The sequence below is a fragment of the Martes martes genome, assembly GCF_963455335.1.
Source record: "Martes martes genome assembly, chromosome: 2".
NCBI lineage: Eukaryota > Metazoa > Chordata > Mammalia > Carnivora > Mustelidae > Martes > Martes martes.
The window spans coordinates 118702494-118722682 of record NC_137889.1 but is presented as its reverse complement, the minus strand read 5'-3'; the positions used below and the strand labels follow the sequence as shown (position 1 = coordinate 118722682).

At 34.6% G+C, this 20189-nt stretch overlaps 1 protein-coding gene across 1 annotated transcript in view; it reads left to right on the top strand.

The window, feature by feature from the left end:
• The window catches only part of PRDM5 (PR/SET domain 5), a 213540-nt gene that overhangs the window by 101253 nt on the left and 92098 nt on the right, over positions 1-20189 (top strand). The window contains exons 8-10 of the mRNA XM_080797672.1: positions 3700-3779; positions 8452-8536; positions 9988-10145. Coding sequence (XP_080653798.1) covers positions 3700-3779; positions 8452-8536; positions 9988-10145 — 323 coding nt within the window. The remainder of the gene's footprint in view (positions 1-3699; positions 3780-8451; positions 8537-9987; positions 10146-20189) is intronic.

Below are 20189 nucleotides of genomic sequence, written 5' to 3'. Positions count from 1 at the left end.
GGGCCTTCTCTCCCTGGGCTGCAGTGATCTGTTTTTAATTCTTGCTCTCAAGGAGAGAGCTTGCTTTTCCATTGGACTCACACAGATGTGGAGCTCTGGCAGGGGACTTTTTTCTTTCACTGAACACTGTTTCTTGTTCAAGTTGATTTCAGCAGTATTTGTCATTTTTCCTATGTCTAAAGTAATCATAGCTGGAAACCTAAGCTAGAATCTACTGGAGCTTGGTAGGCAGGTGTATTAAGAATTACTATTTTTAAGTAACAATTTACAGGTGAAATACGAAATTTCTCTTTACAGAAACATATTTTAAAACTATTGTGTAATGCTCTCATGTCTTAATATTTTTACAGTAAAATTCCATTTTTTAAATTTATATTTCTTCTATATTGGAGAAAATTACTGCATTTTGACATGGGAATTGAATGTATTTGGATTAATAAAGCAGATACTATTTGAATGCCTTCTAATGGGCAGCTAAACAATAAAACAAAGACAACATTTGACTGTCACTTAGATTGTATCTGTTTAGCACATGGTAAATGTATTTTGGCTCAGGAACCAAATCTATGGCGCCGAGTTGAACAGATGGCTGTATTGTCAGAGTTAACTTTTTGCTTCCTCGGTGTCTTTTCCTTAAAGGAGGCCGACCTTCGTGGAACTCCTCATATCCGTCCGTACCTACGCTTTTCTCATGTGTTTACATTTGTCCTTGGCTTCTGGGAAATGTGTGGAAAGATGTCTTTCTGGATATGGGGAAAGTGGATTTCTCTTCTCCTGTCTTGTTTATTCTCACATGCATGAGAAAAGGGTAATCAGTACTCAGCCTCCATATCCTCTGTTCATTGTCCTTTAATGTTAAAGTTATATAGAAGCGAGTATGAGTGTGACTACTGGCTCCCACTGGGCATCCCTGTGTGGGCCTCATGCTACGTCTGAGCTCTGTATGGAAGTTCTAAGTGGTAGAAAGGATGGCTTGCAAAATACAGCTTCAGGATGCTTTCAGTAGGACTTTACAGTGTTCTGACTTCTTTTTTTCCTTTTGAAGAATATACGGATGATTTAGGGAAGATGGCATTTTCCTGAATTCATTATACTTGGGCCTTCCCTGTGCTTACAAAAGGCAGGCATAACTTTTTGATAGACCTGTCTTCGTAGTTTTTTTTTTTTTTAAGCTGTTATGTTTAAAATGCTGTTCTTAATTTTCTCCATCCTTGTCTGCAATGTATTATGACAAATCTTTCATGTCATTTTTAAAGTTAACTTTGCTGAACTAAGTAAAAAACCAGATGCATACTGAAACTCTGGAAACTTGCATTCTTGTCATTGGGCATGTGGTCTTCAGGCTGTGCTATAAGCATAATTTCTTGAGGCTTCTTGTAATTTGCCTTGAATATTATAATATTACGGATTCTGGAAATTCATGTTGACTTTGTAGGAAATAATTTATAAGATGAATTTTTTTAATATTTCTGTGTTGTGGAAACATAGAAAATACGGAACATACTGTTATTAGTCAGAGGTTACTATATGTACCTTTTGTTGGGATCAGTACATAATAAGTCTCTCATTCATAGCCCCTCTTTTGCTTCTCCTCTTTCTTCTGTGTGATACACAAACATTTGGAGGAAGAGTATTCCACATTCAGAATAGCAAAGCAAAGCACTGTTCACACACGTGATTGTAGAATGCCTGGCAGCATACCTAACCCATATTGTACTGAAACTCACAGTACTTAGATGACTATGTATTCAGTACGGTTGTATTAATTTCTCATACATCTTCTACCGTCATAAATAATGTGTTCCTGAATGTTTTTGAAAGTTGAATCTGAAAGTCAAAAATCAGACTTACCTGAATATAGCAAAACTAAAATAGTATAAAGTGTAGTTACGGTTTTGTAGATGCTCTTGTCCTTCAACCTAGGGAGGCTGGTAGAGTGGTGAAGATCTTCAAGTTACCAAAGAGGAAACAGAGGATACATAGAAAGGCTGGACTTCCTTAACCCAATTCCATTTTTTTCTTCTGTTTCGGTTCTGTGGATACTAAAACCAAGAGGTTTTGTATTTATGGGAGATAACATTTGTCTGTACTTTCAGGCAAATTGTCATAAGTTTAAAAAACTTTTTTTTTTTTTTTTCTCAAAAGAACTGGGATTTTAGTCCTAGGATGAAGAATAGAAGACATGAGGAGGAAAGGAAAGGTTACAGGGTAGGGGTGAGGGTATGGTGTACTGCCTATGATAGCTGGAGGGACAGTGGCAGGAAGATGAAAGTAAAGTAAGAGGTATGGTTGGGGAGGTCTCACTTCTTTTTCTCTTCTTTCCCTCAGCCTCTGACCTACGTGTTTGGAAAGGATAGGATCTAGTCTCAAGGGGCAGCTGGTTTGAGGGATAAGATAGAGCAATAAAAGATTATGGATTGAAGGAGGGAAATGCCATCTAGTAGGAGCTGGAAAAGAAGGAATATTCTTTCTCAGTCGACCTTCATGTATTCAGTCTATATGTACAGCGAATACTGATTTTGTTTGTGAGAATTTTCTCCCTCAGTAGCCAAATTACTTGTCAATCACTAAGAAAAATTTTCTTGGCTATAATATTCAGCATGCTAAAAATAGTGCTATTATTTTTGAAATAAATGACTTGAAGGATAAGACCAAAATTCATATTTTTCTTTTTCTAAAAGTATTTTTCTTTCATAAACACAGTTGGATGATAAAATCATCCTGTAAAACTTTAAAAAATTTTTTTTCCAAAATAATAGATAAATAATAGATAAATAGATAAATAGATAAATAAATAAATAGATAAATAGATAAATAAATAGATAAAATAAATAATAGATAAATAGGAGATAGAGTTGCAGTTGAGGCAGGAATAGCCTCGGATTTGTCATTGTTGGGGCCAGGTGATGGATACATGGTAGTTCCTCATATTATTTTTTACTTTTTATATGTTTGAAATTCATTAATTAAACATTAAAAAAACCCACTCCAGTTATTTGTGGTAGTGCAGATGGTACTATTATTACATCATATTTGAAAAAATGTTTTATTGAGTCTTCATTCCTATAACCACTGTGAAATTTGAAATATGAAATGAACAACTATAATCACTATGTAGGAAGACAAAATTGGGCTTGTTTTGATTTGTATATTAATATGAATGCCAGTTTAATGTTTTATTGTACTTGATTTTATTTTCTGGTTTTTAATATTAGTATGAGAAAGTGTATGTTCATAGATTTTGCAGGAATCTAGTGCTGGAAAGAATAATCTATGAATTCCATCTTAAAAAATCCATATGATTAAATGAAATATTCTGTTAAAATTTAAAGCAAGTAGCAAAATCAACTTATGAGTTAATAAATCTCATAAGTTTTTTTGTAAACACATTTGATTAATTTCAAGTACAATTTTCCATATAAGTATGCTTTTAAAAATTTTACATTAGTTTATGGAAAGGTGAAAGACTATTTTATTTATGTAGAAAGTGGTATATCATGCTGAATATTTTTCTAATTTAAAAAGAAAGGGTTTAAAATGCAGTTTAATGGATATAACTATAACACTGACAGTTTTGAAATTCTAAGTTAAGAAGATGAAATACCTGTTTAGAAATTATGTATCACCTAGAAACATTATATCTGATGCTCCTTCTAATTTTCTCATTTAAATCATGACGACATTTTCTTTCCATTTTAGGGGACCCTAAGAAAAAGCTCATATGTTCAGTGTGCAATAAAAAGTGTTCTTCGGCATCAAGCCTGCAGGAACATAGAAAGGTCAGTAAGATAAAGATTAATGCTCATCAGAATATAAGATCTTTTAGTCATTTATAGTGTCTGCCATGAAAAATTTTAGTTGATTTTTTATACTTATAGAGACAGAGCTCTGTCATTAATTTATATACTAACATATTCTAAAATGCAAGGCTGATAATACAGAAAAGTAAGCTCTTGCAAAAATAAATTTTGGGTTGTTTAATCACTCAGAATTAGTAGAAATATTTCTCCAATGCAAAATGTGACATCTAGTTGAGCCTGTCACTGCAACACCTCATCCTGGTTTCAAGCTTTGTCAATTGCTGTTTGCTCAGGAAATACCATATATTTGATGAAAACATATAGTTTTGTGCATTTATAATATGCACTGTAATAGCACTTAGCTATTAAAATGGATGCATATTATGGTTAAATCTGGCAAAACAAAAACAAGAACTCCATTGTTTTGAAGAACTAAAAATAATGTACAAGTATGTCAGAGGGTTGTTAGCAGGAGCAAATGGTTATATTTGCAGAAAATAGATTTAATACATTTTGTAATAAGCATAAAACTTACTAAGTTACTCTTTTTATGTGGAAATTTAACCTGAAAAATACACTGTAGTTATTAACCCTAACAACAATAGCCCTCATTAATAGAATTTACAATAGAATAGAACTAAAGTAGAATTGCAATTTTTGTTTTTATTATAGCAAAGTCTAGAAAAATTCATATTATATCATATTGTCTTATATTGTAATAACAAAGACAAATGATTATTTTATAATTTCACATTTTGTTTTGTCAGAATATCTAAGAACATATAATATTTTCTTTTAGTGATTTAATATTGAAGAAGAGAAGAGATGGTACTAGTGAATATAAAATTTTACTTTTCTTGTGGTTTACAAAATTAATTTATCTTTTTGTTTGTATATTGCTATATTCCAAAGTAATCTGACAGACATTAAAGTTCATATGATATTCAATCTGATAGCTCTAACCATATGTCATGGATTAATCTACAAACACATGAGGTAGTTAGATGGAAAAGATGTCTGAGGTTTTATTTTATATGTTGGGTGATTGTGATCCTCAGGGGGAAATAATGGAACAAACGGTGGACTGAGACTGAGGATAGTGGGTGACATCTTCTTTTGTCCCTAACACTCCGTGTACATTGGGTGTCTGTTCTCTCTTTTATTAAATGTGACTTGGAACTTTTTTTTTTCTCTGAGTGCCATGAAACTTTTTTTTTCTTTTCGGTTTCCAAATGGTTTTCTTATGGGATTGTTTAAAAATTATAGAACACTTGAAGAATTTGTACATAATTCTTGTGCACAGACCATTCTTATCTTCACTGTATCATTCCAGTTTTAGTACTTGTACTGCTCACTTCACAGGTATGGCTTCTGAAGAAGACCCTGGTCTGAGACAAAGAGATTAAATCCAATTGAATAGATATTTTTTAAATATCTTTGTACTTGTACGTATTTCTGGTCTGTTTAAATCTTAAGAAGTTGAAGTGTAAGATATTTTGCCAAATTAAAGATTTTTGCGCAATAGAATGTTTCAGCAAAGTTGGTTGTAGGGCATATTTCTGAAAAATGTTCTACTTTCCATTTATTTTTTTCATAATACAAGAATCTTTTCCCCAAGGAGTATTTTGGCAAATCTAAATACTACCTGGTGGTGGTAGAACACAGCACCCAAGTTATCTCTGCGAAATGCTACTAACTTATTAGGTGAATGTGGCACTTCCTTCATTTTAGCATGGCTCCTTTAACTTAGCCTTTCAGAATCCATAGGCAGCTTTTACTGACTACCATTTTTGACTCTTAACAGCTGCTATGTTGAATGTCTAATAGAGTTTGGTTGCAGTATTTTCCCTTGCCAGTAGAGGGTGCTTTATGAATATGCCAAATTACATCATAATCTAAACTGGTGTCTTAATTACTGTATACTATCCTGTGTTACAGTTAGACATATTATGATCCTTCTTGAAAATTATCTAACTAGGGACTTCAGATTGTAGTTGTTACCCACCATATCAATTAGTAAGCTGGAGATTTTGAAAATTGTGCTTTATTTAGCATTAGGCATAAATAAATGGTGTTATTACCTGTCGTTTTCACTTGAAATCTGATTGTTTTATTCAGCTTTTTGGGGATTTTTAAACATACCTTGGACCTGAATTTTCCACTCTAAGTAAGATAGTCAATACAAAAATGCTTTCCTGTACAGTGAACATTCTATTTTGTAATTATGGAAAATCAGTTCAATTGAACCTTTAAAAATACTTCATGTTTCAGGAGCCACTAGAGTTAAGAAGTGAACAAGTATGGGTACTATGCTGCAGTATTTTATTTAACAGTTAACATTTTATATATCAATGAATAATTTTAAAAATTTAGTATATTAATATAAATTTCATATTAAAATGAAAATAAACTAAATATGTTTTCATTTATGTGTGGTTTAGAAGGCACATCATCTTTTTTAAGGGTATATTGTTATTATAAAAGGCACATATTACAGAAACAAAGAGTTTAAGCATAAGAATCTCTTTATACTGTCTTTAAATAGACATTACCCATAATATCATTGCTCCTTAAACATAGTTCAACCAAAGCCATGGTGAGGGTCTTTGATGATTGAAGAAGCTGTCTTTAAAATGGCTCAGCCTGAAAGTTTTTCTTCTGTACTGCATAGTTCTTGCTTTCTGAGTACTTGTGCAGAGCCCACATTGTTTTCTGAGGAATCCTAGAACTCTCTGGACTCCATTGAGATGAGGTGGCACTGTATGTAAGTGGGGACATAAGTTAGACTCCAGTGGAATGACATCGTTCTGCCTCTGCCTTGTTTATCTACCTTTTCTCTGCTCTTCCCAGATGAGTTAACTGACTCACCAAGAGTCAGGGCTGATAGAAGCAGGAGGTGGGTAGGCAGTCTCAGACCTGCCATGTGACTGGGCACAGAATTAAGGCACAGACTGCAGACCTGGGATCTGTTAACTTTGCCCTAGCTTTTGTTTCCCTGCCTTATCCTTTCTTTTCACTCTCTCTGTCTTGAGTTCTTCCATGGCCACTTAGATCAAGGGAGACATTCTCTAGAATACAACCCAAGCCTCCCCTCATGACTCACTGCTGTGCCAGTTCATGGTCCTCTGCCTTGACTTCTCTGTAGGGGCCCTACTTATTCTGCAGGGATAAGCATAGTACCTGGCTTTCTGCAGAAGGGCCTTTGCTTCTCTGGTGTTTAGTATTGTGAGCTCTACCTTTCATGAGGTTGAAACAAGAACACTATTTTTGAATCTTTGGCAAAACAAGTGATGCTTTTGTTCATTGGGGCGGTTGATATTTCTCATACAAGACTTCTTGTAATACATTCCTTTTAGAACTTTGTGCATTGTTTCTGATCATAAACTGGGCTTCTACTTTTTCATACCACCTATATGATTTCTCTGATGTAGTGTCTGGGAGGGAAAGAGCTAAATTTAATATCCAATTATAATAATTATTTAGCCAGTTGTTTGCTAAGGTTATGCTCCTCCTCATCTTACTCATTATGGTTTTTGAGCTTTTCTTTTCTTTTTTTTTAAATTAATTTATTTATTTATGTGATAGAGAGAGAGATCACAAGTAGGCAGAGAGGCAGGCAGAGAGAGAGGAGGAAGCAGGCTCCCCGCCAAGCAGAGAGCCTGATGCGGGGCTCCATCCCAGGACCCCAGGACCACGACCTGAGCCAAAAGCAGAGGCTTTAACCCACTGAGCCACCCAGGCGCCCCTCTTTTTTTTTTTTTTTTTTTGAAGACTTTATTTATTTATTTGAGAGAGAGAGTGAGAGAGAACATGAGAGGGGAGAAGGTTAGAGGGAGAAGCAGACTCCCCGCAGAGCTGGGAGCCCTCTGTGGGACTCCATCCCGGAACTCCAGGATTATGACCTGAGCTGAAGGCAGTGGCCTAACCAACTGAGCCACCCAGACACCCTGAGCTTTTCTTTTTATTGTGGCCTTCCTGTCATGTAAGAATCTCACTGTGAGCTAAATGTCTTTCAGAATCATATTATCTTCTTGCCTTTCATGGTAAATAATGTTTTGTTCTGTACTATATATATTTAAATATGAAATAGTTTGACTACTGTAAAGGGAATCTTATTACCTATAGGTTACATATTTCCAAATCTAAATTTGTGCATAACAGGGAGTTAATGGATATTAGGTATAACTTCTTACAGAGTGTAGAAATGTAATGTGCACTAAATGGGTCAGCTATTTAACATATTTAAATAGTGTGCTGCAATCTTGTATTTTCTTTCCTTTTTTTAAAATTTTTTTTATTTATTTGAGAGAAAGAGAGAGGGTGGGGAGGGAGAGTGAGAGGGAGAAGCAGACTCCCGACTGAGCAGGGAGCCCAATATAAGGATGGATCCCAGGACAGATCAATGACCTGAGCTGAAGGCTGACACTTAACCAACTGAGCCATCCAGGTGCCTCTCCAATCTTGTATTTTCTTTTAATGATATGTTTTTACTTGGTACCATGTTCATTGCATTTTCAACTTATATAAGACACTGTGAACAAATTAGGGCTGAATTATAATACATTGATATTACAGTAACAGCTATCCACATGTTTATACTTTTGCTCTAATTTATTTGGCTTTGATAGTTTGTCTACTTAACCTATTGCAGATTCATGAAGTATTTGATTGTCAAGAATGTATGAAGAAATTTATTTCAGCTAATCAGCTAAAACGTCACATGATCACTCACTCAGGTAAAATATATATTTTCCATTCAAACTGAAATCACTGTGAAAGATTCACTCTGTCATTTTCAGGAGCTCTGAGAGTAGTAATCAGGAAACCTGGCTCTTAGTACTTGATTGGTCATTAACTAGTCATGTGATTTTGAACAAGTTACTTAGCCTCTCTAGACCTGTTTGTTTATAAAGCCAAGGTGGTTGGACTAAATGATACACAAAATCTTCAGAGTCACCATTTAATTTTTAATCTACTCCTGTTTGAACCTTAGCTTCTTTTCTTTATCTGTGAAAAGGTATCCTACCTTTCAAATTTGCTGTGAAGATTAAATGAGATCATCATGTATTGTGTTAGTATAGTGTCCGAATTTTAGGAGGAATTCAGCAATTATGGTTTCTACCTTTCTACATACTTTTATATTCTAACTAGGGTACTGATAAATGTTAATGAGAAATTTATAAATGCATTTTGAGAATACGTTTTTAAACCTACAACTTCATTTTAAGCAAGTTTTTTTTTTTTTTAAGATTTTTATTTACTTATTTTGACAGAGATCACAAGTAGGCAGAGAGGCAGGCAGAGAGAGAGAGGAAGGGAAGCAGGCTCCCTGCTGAGCAGAGAGCCCGATGCAGGGCTCCATCCCAGGACCCTGAGATCATGACCTGAGCCGAAGGCAGAGGCTTTAACCCACTGAGCCACCCAGGCGCCCCCATTTTAAGCAAGTTTGAGTAATAGGTCTGTTAAACAGATTTTTCAAAAATTTGGTCTGAGAATAAATTTTGTTTTATGAAGTATCTTTCTGTGGTTTAGAATGTCTGTTATTGGAGGCCATTGAAGTCAGAATGTTTTTGAATATCCACTTTGCTTGGAGACAGATATAGATATTTTGAGAAATGAAAATAGGAGATCAGACACCGGTGGTCTGTTCAGATATGCTTTGTTTGAAACAAACAGTGGTTTTTAAATCTGGTGATCAACATTACATGAACATGGCATGAATACGGATTTTATACAATAACCTAGGTGTGTCGTTTCTGCTGAGAATTGAAGGTGTGCTCAAATGGGGTCCACTTGTTTGAGTAGGAGGCAGGTCTGTCTTTTACTTTTATCACTGTCAGGCCACTCTTGACATTTGGAGTTGTGACCCTGGTTTAAACTCACACCTATCAGCGGATTTTTCATCCGGAAGTAGGGTTTTTTCCTTGAATTCAAATTTTATCCTTAGATCTCAGCTGCCTTATGCATGTAGTTTACAATATGAGTCTATAAGAGAACTAGCTCACATTTCTTTTGTGAATAGGCTCCTATATCTAACAGAAATGGATTGGTAAGTAGATTTTTTCTCAGTTGTTTCAATCGTGTTTTGGTTGACTTATCCATCAGAAGTAGTATAAGGTAAGGCTATTTCCCTTTTTATCCTTTACCTTTATATAGATATGAGATTGTCTCCACTCATTTTTCACAGAAAAACGACCCTACAATTGTGAGATTTGTAATAAATCTTTCAAGAGACTCGATCAAGTGGGTGCCCACAAAGTAATACACAGTGAAGATAAGCCTTACAAATGCAAGCTTTGTGGAAAGGGATTTGCCCACAGAAATGTTTACAAGAATCACAAGAAGGTAAAACCTTATTAATATAATTATTATTTTTGCTGAGTTCCTGATTTGATTTCTAATCATTTATTTTTTAAAGGGTTTTTTGTATATGTGGACATGCTGTACATGTGGAATAATTAGAGGACGATGTTGCTTATACTTTGTACCTCCTCACTCATGCCATAACCCCACCCTGGCCTTGTTTCTGTCTTCCTCCTCCTGCTGAAACTGTTCGTAGAGCAAAGTGTCATCCAATGTTCCCAGTGTTGTACTGATTGCAAAGTCTTTTCTTCTTTTCCTTTTTTTTCTCTAAAATTTGACACCCTTGTTCATGGTAGCTTTTTTGAAATTCTCTTCATCTTTGGTGTATACTTGGCTAGGTGTTCTGCCAATTTCTCTGGACACTTTCGTGTCTCCTCCCCCAGGAGGTGGACTTCTTCTAGGTTCTGTGTCAGCTACATCCGTGACTTCTGCCATCGACTCTATATCAGCAAATCCCAAATGATTTCTTTCTTTAACCCCGTCTTCAGACTCACATTTATTTTTCTTTATTTGATACATAACTGGATATCTTTTAACCTAATGAATTTAGCATGTTCCAGAATGACCTTTTCGTTCTTTATGCCCCAGATAACATCTCTTCTGGAGGTTCTCCTATCTGTTAATGAGAGAAGCATATACTTACTCCTGTCTGTTTCGTCAGCTTTAGACCCTTTTTAAAATTAGAAGCCAGCTCTTTTTTTAAAAATTGGTTTTATTTTTATGTATGTACATATGTATTTATTTTTTTTAGAGAGAGAAAGAGAGTGACCAGGGGAGGGTCAGATGGAGAAGGAGAGAGAGATTTTTTTTTTTTTTTCGAGATTTTGTTTATTTATTTGACAGAGAGGTAGAGAGAGAGCACAAGTAAGCAGAGCAGCAGGCAGAGGGAGAGAGAGAAGCAGGCTCTCTGCTGAGGGCTGAGGGCTCTGCTGAGGGGTCGATCCCAAGACCCTGAAATCATGACCTGAGCCAAAGGCAGCTGCTTAACCAACTGAGCCACCCAGGTGGCCCAAGAAAGAGAATCTTAAGCAGGCTCTATTCCCAGTGCAGAGCTTGACTTGGGGCTTGACCTCGCAACCCTGAGATTATGACCTGAGCCAAAATCAAGAGTTGGAAGCCCAACTGACTGAGCCACCCAGGCACCCTTAGAAGCCAATTTGTAAAGATTTTACCCTCTACATTGACTCATGGTCATTCGTTCCTTTGCCATCCTATCATCCTGATTATTGCTCATCTTCATTACTTTAATACCCATGTAATTAGATTCTTACTACTTGTCACTTTCCACTTATCCATCCTCGTAGATAAATTTTCCACAGTGCAACTCTATCACTCTTGTACTCTAATATTAGGAGTAGATTTCCAATGGCTATGTAAGTTATGGTGCATGCATGTTATCCTGTCATTCAGAGTCTTCTACCCATGACCTTAGCTTATTTTTCTAGATTTTTTTTCTTTTCTCTGCATTAGTAATACCTAAGACAAGTTGACATTTGCCTTCAGTCAGCATGACCTCACTTCCCCTTCTTCTTTTCTTTCAAGTTTTTATTTTATTTTATTTTTAGCTAAATTCTACACCCAAAGTAGGATTGAACCCATAACCCTGCAATTAAGAGTTACATGCTCTACTGACTGAGTCAGCCAGGTGCCCCACCCCTTCCTCTTTTCTGATAAGACTCTAAGTTATGATCTCTGAGTTTTCTTAATTAATTTTTCTTTGCATTTCCTATGCTTTACCTTTACTCTGGTTCTTATTTCAGAATGTATTAATTTTAGCTTATCTACTCTGTGTTGATAATAAATAATGTTTTAGTTGAATTTAGAAAATTTGTCCAAAGACATTCAACATCTTAATAATGTATATTAAGATGTATTTATGATGTGATAAAGAATTCTTGATTTTTAAAAAATGGTTTTATTGAGGTATAAATGGCATACCGTATTATTAGTTTAGTGTATACAAATAATGATTTAACATTTGTATACATTGTAAACTGATTACCATAGTAAGTCTAATTACCATTTGTCATCATATAAAGTGAATACAATATTATTGACTGTATTCCTTATACTGTACATATATCCCCATCACTTATTCATTTTATAACTGGAAATTTGTGTCTCTTGATCCCTTCACCCATACTACCCCTAAAACCCCCTCACCTTTTGGCATCCACCACTCAGTTCTCTATCTATGAATCTGGATTTTGTTTTGTTCTATTTATTAGTTCTTTCTTTCTTTCTTTCCTTCCTTCCTGCCTGCCTTCCTTCTTTTTTTTGGATTCCACTTATAAGTGAAATTATTAAGTATTTGTCTTTCTCTGTTTGATTTATCTCATCTAGCCTAATACCCTCAAGGTCCATCCATGTTGTCTCAAATGACAAGATTTTATTCTTTTCTGTGGCTGAGTAATATTCCATTGTATAGCCATGTACTGCATGTTCTTTATACATTCATCTATTGATGGATACTTAGGTTGTTTCCATATCTTGGCTATTGTAAATAATTTTGCAGTGAATGTAGGGGTACCTATATTTTTTTTAAATTAGTATTTTGTTTACTTTGGATAGATACCCATCTGTGGAATTGCTGGATCATAAGGTAGTTTCTAATTTTTTAAAGAAATTTAGTACTGTTTTCCATAGTGGTTGTACCAGTTTAAATTCCCACCAACAGTATATGGGTTTTTTTCCCTACATTCTTTTCAGCACTTGTTATTTCTTGTCATTCTGATGATAGCTATTCTGGTAGGTGTGAGATAATATGTCATGTTGCTTTGATTTGCATTTCCTTGATGATTAGTGATGTGATCATCTTTTCCTGTTGGACATCTGTATGTCTTCTTCAGAAAAATGTCTATCCGGATCCTTTTTCCATTTCTGGATCCTTTTTCCATTTTTTAATGGGATTTTTTTGTTGTTGTTATTGAGTTGTATATGTTCATTATATATTTTGGATATTAACCTTTTATCAGATATATGATTTGCAAATGTCTTCTCCCATTCTGTTCATTTTGTTGGTGGTTTCCTTTGCTGTGCAGATGTTCTTTAGTTTGATATAGTCCTATTTGTATATTTTTGCTTTTGTTGCCCTTGTCTTTGGAGCCAGATTTGAAAAACATTGCTAAGACTGATGTCAAGGAGTCTACTGCTTATGTTTTCTTTTAGTAGTTTTATGGTTTCAGGTCTTACATTCAAGCTTTTAATCCATTTTAAATTGATTTTTGAATATTTGGTAGGATAGTGGTCTAGTTTCATCCTTTTGCATGTGGTTTTCCAGTCTTCACAATACCGTTCATTGAAGAGACTAGTCTTTCCTCATTGTATATTCTTGCCTTCTCTCTTGACCATATATGCATGGGTTTATTTCTGGGCTCTCTAATCTCTTCCATTGATCTATGTGTCTATTTTTTGTTAACATCACACTGTTATGATTATATAGCTTTGTAATATAGTTTGAAATTTGGAAATGTGATACCTCTGACTTTGTTCTTGATCCAGATCGCTTTGGATATTTGAGGTCTTCTGTAGTTCCATACAAATTTTAGAATTATTGTTTCTACTTCAGTGAAAAATGCCATTGGAGTTTTGGTAGCGATTGCATTAAACCTATAGATTGCTTCGGGTAACATGGACATTTTAACAGTATTAATTCTTCCAATCCGTGAGCATGACATATCTTTCCATTTATTTGTGTCTTCAGCTTTTTTCATCAGTGTTTTACAGTTTTCAGAGTACAGATCTTTCACTTCTGGTTAAATTTACTCCCAAGTATTTTATTCTTTTTGATACAATTGTAAATAGGTTTTCTTGATTTCTCTTCCTGATAGTTTCTTATTAGTGTATGAAAATGCAGTGGGTTTTTTGTGTGTTAATCTTGTATCTTGAAACTTGATTGAATTCATTTATTAGTTCTAACGGCTTTATTGTGAAGTCTTTGGATTTTTTTATGTATAGCATCATGTCATCTGCATATAGTGACAGATTTACTTCTTCCTTTCAATCTGGATGCCTTTTAGTTCTCTTTCTTACTAAATTGCTTTGGCTAGGACTTCAGTATTAAGTTGAATAAAAACAGAGAGAATAGACATCCTTATTTTGTTCCTGATTTTAAATGAAAACTTTTCAGCTTTTCATCATGGAGTTTGGTGTTAGCTGTGGACTTGTTATGTACAGCTCTATTATGTTGAGCTGCATTCCCTCAATACCCACTTTGTTCAAATTCTTATCATAAGTGAATGTTGAATTTTGTCATATGTTTTTTCTTCATCTCTTTGGGATGGACATACGATTTTTAGCTTTCATTTTGTTAATGTGGTTTATCATGTTGATTGATTTGTGAATATTGAAACCATCCTTAGATCTCTGGAATAAATCCACTTGATCATGGTATATGATCTTAATGTGTTGTTAACTTCTGTTTGCTAATATTGTGTTAAGGATTTCTGTGTCTTTTTTTTCCTGGTATATTGGCTTATAATGTTTTGTTTTGTTTTGTTTTGTTTTTTCCTCATCTCCTCCACTTCCTCATCTTCTTTTTCTGTGGTGTCATTGTCTAATTTGGGTATCACGGTAATATTGTCTTTGTAAATTGGTTTGGAAACATTCCCTCCTAAACAGTTTTCTTTTGGAAGAGTTTGAGAATGATAAGTATTAAATCTTCTTTGAATGTTTGGTTGAATTCACTGATGCCATCTTGTCCCGGACTTTTGTTTACTGGGAAGTTTTGATTACTGATTCAGTCTTCTTACTATAATTTGTCTATTTATTTTTTATTCATGATTTGGTCTTAAAAGTTTATTTCTGAGAATTTTTCTATTTCTTATAGATCATCCATTTTTTTTGCATGTAATTTTTTTGTAGTTTTATGATGATTTTATTTCTGTGGTATCAGGTTTTTTATTTATTTTATTTTATTTATTTATTTTGACAGAGAGAGATCACAAGTAGGCAGAGAGGCAGGCAGAGAGAGAAGGGGATGCAGCCTCCCTGTGAGCAGAGAGCCCGATGTGGGTCTCGATCCCAGGACCCTGTGGTATCAGTTTTAACATCTCCTCTTTCTGATTTTATTTATAAGAACCTTCTAGTTCACTGATTTCTATTCTGATCATTATTATTTCCTTTCTTCTACTAACTTTAGGTTTCATTTGTTCTTCTTTTTTTTTTTTTTTCCTAATGGTTGGGAAAAATGTGTGATAATGATTTCAGTCTTTCCGAATTTTTTGAGATTGCTTTATGATCTAGCATGTGATCTATCCTGAAGAAGATTGCATATGCACCTGAGAAGAATGTCCCTATATCTGCTTTTGGATGAAATGTTCTATATTTATCTGTTAAGTACATCTGGTATAATGTGGCGTGTCTTGTAAACCTATATTTACTTATAGAGTTTCTCTCTATATGATTTCTACTTTCTGTTTGGATGACTTATCATTGGTATAAATATGGTGTTAAAAAAAACTACTGTTTTTTAATGTTCTTGATGTCACATTCCACATCTTTTATGTATCCCTTAACTATTGAGTTAATTTTATTACTTTTGTCTTTTAACATTTATAATTGCTTTAAAAATGATTAATCCACTGTTTTTGCTATATATTTACCTTTTTCAGTGAGATTTTTACTTTCATATGTTTTCTTGTTACTACTTAGCACCCTTTCTTTTCAGGCTAAAGAAGTCCACTTAACATTTCTTTTAGGTTTTGTTTAATGGTGATGAACTCCTTTGTTTTGCTTATCTGGAAAATACTTTAGCTCTTCTATTCCAAATAATAACCTTGCCAGGTAGACTATTCTTGGTTGGGAGTTTTTTCCTTTGCAACTTTGAATTCTTTATGCCACTGTCTTCTGGCCTGCATAATTTCTGCTGAAAACTTTGCTTATAGCTATATGAAGTTTCCTTTGTATATAACACATAATTTTTCTTTTGCTATTTTTAAGATTCTTTCTTTGACTTTTGACATCTTAATTATAACGTGGGTTGGTGTGGATATCTCACTGGGCTTCCTGAACCTACATGTTTGTTTCCTTTCCCAGATTAGCAAAATTATCAGTCATTATTTCTTCAAAAAGTTTTATGTCACTTTCTTTTTCTTCTCCTTCTAAGACCCCTATAATGTGGATGTTATTCTGCTTGATGATGTTCCATACGCTGCTTAAGCTGTCTTTACTTTTTTAAATTCCTTTTTCTTTTTGCTGCTTTATCAGGGAGAGTTCTGTTGTTTTTGTCTTCTAGCTTGCTGATCCGTTCTTCTGTTTCATCCAGTCTGCTGTTGAGCCCCTCTAGTGTATTTTTCAGTTCAGTTATTATATTCTTCAGTTCTGTGACTTCTGTTTGGTACTTTCTTATATTTTCTATCTCGGCTTTGGAGTTTTCATCCATTCTTCTGAGTTCAGTGAACAACGTTATAATCATTACTTTGTTTTCATATTTTCACTTCCAGTTTTACTTGTTTTCTCTCTCTCCTTTTTTTTTTTAATGGGTCTGACCAAAAGTTCATCAATTCTGTTAATTATTTCAAAGAACCAGCTCCTGGTTTCATTCATCTCTTCTATTGTTTGTTTATTGTATTCTATATTTCATTTATTTCTCCTTCAATCTTTATTATTTTCTTCCTTCTACGGGCATTGGCCTCTGTTTGTTCTTCTTTTTCTATCTCCTTCAGGTGGAAGATAAGTTTGCTTTTTGGGATTTTTCTCGCTTCTTGATTGTAGGCCTGTATTACTATAACTCTTGGGCTCAGAAGTATAATCCCCATGGCCATGAGTTTCCCCCCAGCCCCAGACATTGGAGAGATGTTCCCTTTGTGGGCCTTTTGTGCTCACTGGCTGTGGTGGAATTGCAGTTGAAGCTTGGGGGCTTGGAGTGCTTGCCCAGCTGGCTATGGCACTGCTTGCTTATTGATTTTGGTTAACATATTTTAGCATGCTGTTAAGTAATATGTATATAGCATCTTTTAAAATGACTTGTTGCTTATGTTTCTCTTATACCAGTCCATTGGAGTTATAGTTATTATTTCAATATTTATTGAGACATCAAAGCATCATTCTTTTTATTTTAAATCATTTAAAAAGTTAGTGACATAATTTTAGCTTTAGCCTAAAAAGGAAAAAAAAAAAGTTAGATTTACCAGAGAATAAAAAGAGTTGATTGATAGTGTCCCAAATTGTCTCTGCCTAATTTCTTGCTGACTGCCCTTAGGTTTAACTCAAGCATTAAATGATCAGGGACAGGACCACATTCATTACTGCTGCTTTGGAATTGCATGACTATAAAAAATTATCTGGCTAGTTTCCTGCTCAGTCTCTGGAACTCTCTTGCTCCATTCTTTGATGAAACTGATCTACCCACATTTACGAGTTTTTCAGTTTGGCTTATGTTATATGCCATATGGGAATTTGGCACAGGATCTTTGCACCATCTCGCATACATTCAGCCATAAATCATATGAAAGTAATAATGATGTCTTGGGAAGGATAGAAACAATGATGCCTATAATTTCCAAAGTGAAAAGCACATTCAATCCTTCTACTACAGACAAATGTGCTTCTGACTGTATGATCCTAGCATGTATTTGGTATATGGTTAAGTGAAAAAGTCTAAAATATGCTCCAAGAGTTATGTAGAAAAAGCAGATAAACTTTTTCTTCCATCATTATTCATTAATGGCCAGTTAGGAAACTGAAAAATAAGGATATGCAAGGAAATTAGGGGGAAAAAAAAATCTGAGTCTAACTGATCTCCATCATATAGCACAACCAAAGGTGGTTATTTTAAATAAAATAGTTGTTCTTTTGGTTTCTTTGTTTATGTAACTTTTGCATTTTTATTATACTTACTTTATTCATTTTAGAGTCATTCTTCTCTTAACATTTGGATTTGCTTGAAAAGGAAATATTATCTTTCAGTGTGATTATGACAATGCCAAACTTGAAAGGGATGGTTTTTGTTTCTAAAACTTAATAACTTGTTCCATCATTTTGCCAATTATATAGGCTCAGTAGGTCAAAATTAGTTTTTCCTCTCCCTAACCCTTTCTGACAATTATTTGACCTGAATACTAATTGAATTTTTTGGACCTAGTTAAAATAATGATTGTTCATCTGGATCTAACTAGATCTATAAATCATAACTGGACAGTCAGTCACTTTAGAACTTGTAGTTCTAGTCAAGTAGTCTTCACCCTCCATTTTGTTCCTTATCAAATTTATTGCAAAGCAAAATGAGAGAAGGTGTATAGGGCTCCCCTCCTCCTGCTATAGGCAGGACCTCTAGATGGACTCAGTCATCCTGGATCATGAAGCTGGCACTACATGCTTGATGATGGAAATGAATACAGAGAGGTTTTGTCCTGATGAAGTCATGAACAAGCTTCAGGGGACAGAGGAATGTCTATTCAAATAAAGGGCCTTTTCTGACCCTTTACATAACCCTCCAGAGATGAACTTTAGAAGCCTATGAGGAACCCTGGTCACACCCTTTCGTGGAATAATTCCTTTGGGCCTTCTATATTAATATCTCATTCAGTGATTTCCAAACTCTGGGCCATGACCACTTTGTGTTTTGAAATCAGTTTACTGGGTCATGAATGGACATTAAAGAATAGAATAGAAAATATAAGAATAAGGGCAATTTAATGAAATAATACATTCATGTGTGTATGTGTATGTATGCTGAATTTCAATATAAAAAGTACTTTTTTGGTCATGGTCTGTTTGACAGACATTGCAGATCAGATTTTGCCCATGTAAAATTTTATTAAGCCTTCATTAAAGGAAAGCGTAAGTCTCTCCATAAATGAATCATGGATTAGATTCTAAAACTATATAAAATATGGCATAAATTTTATATAATAAAAAAACTCTTTGAAAATCTCTAAGGAAGGTGTCATGTTGTAGACTGAAAGAATCACTCAGTAAGTCCATCACAGTCAGTTTTTCCTTTGACTTTGTACCACATTTCTTCCCCTTACATCTGCTATAAGTAAAGCAGTGGGTGGTTCATTCAAGGTGCTCAGTTGTACAAAATTATCTATTTTTGTTTTCTGGAAGCACATTCACAATGATGAGATGCTCACATTGAGAGAGGCATGCAGGAATTGAATCTGACAGAGAGAAACAAGAGATAGATGTTTGTCTGAAGCTTATTTAGCTAATGGCAAATCACTTACCCTATTAAAACAATTTTTTCTGCAGTGAATGATGAGATAGCACTGTATACTTTCTAACATAAGCACTTTATTTTCCAGATTAAACTATAAGTTTGAAGATAGATTCTATACTTTAATTCGTAGCACTTACTGGCCACATTGTGCTTTGAATGTGACATAAATAATATGGATAAATAAAATCCGTAAAAAGATCATAGCAAATAAATAAGATTTAATGTTCTTAGTAGTAGTTGTAATATGAGATGTGATTTAAAACATACATATATTTGCAGTACATTTTGCCACATTTGCAATGCTGTTTGTATACTCTTCTTTCTTGATTTTAAGAGGGTATTAGTGGTCTGGTGATACACTGGGAAATCCTTGTTGTATTCATTCTACACTAATTGAGTTTACACAGTCTGAGATACCTAAGTACTACTCTTTAAACCTTTAATTTGAGCTGTTGTAATTTTGAGATAAATACTTGACTTGGTGTTTACTTACTGCCAAATCAGTGATTCCCCTTTATTCTTGGATGTTAATAGAGAAACCCCCCTCCTAGCTTTATTCTACTCCCTCCACTCTTCCCACCCCCAGATATTAACTTAAGAGTCACTGACTGGAGACCGTACCTCCTCTTGTTTGCCAGAACCAAATCATTGCTCATTGCCCTTCAGAGCTTCCTTCATCTGTATTCCTCTGGGAACAGGGCCTCGACTCCTAAACCTCTGGCCTCCAAGTCTTGTCTCTGCCTTGAAGTTTCAGACTAATGCTTACCTCCTGAGCTCACCTTAAGTGGGATATCAGCTTTACTCTCTGCTCTGCTTTTTACAGCCTAGCCCAGCCCAGTCCAGGATTTCGAACTTCTTTCACT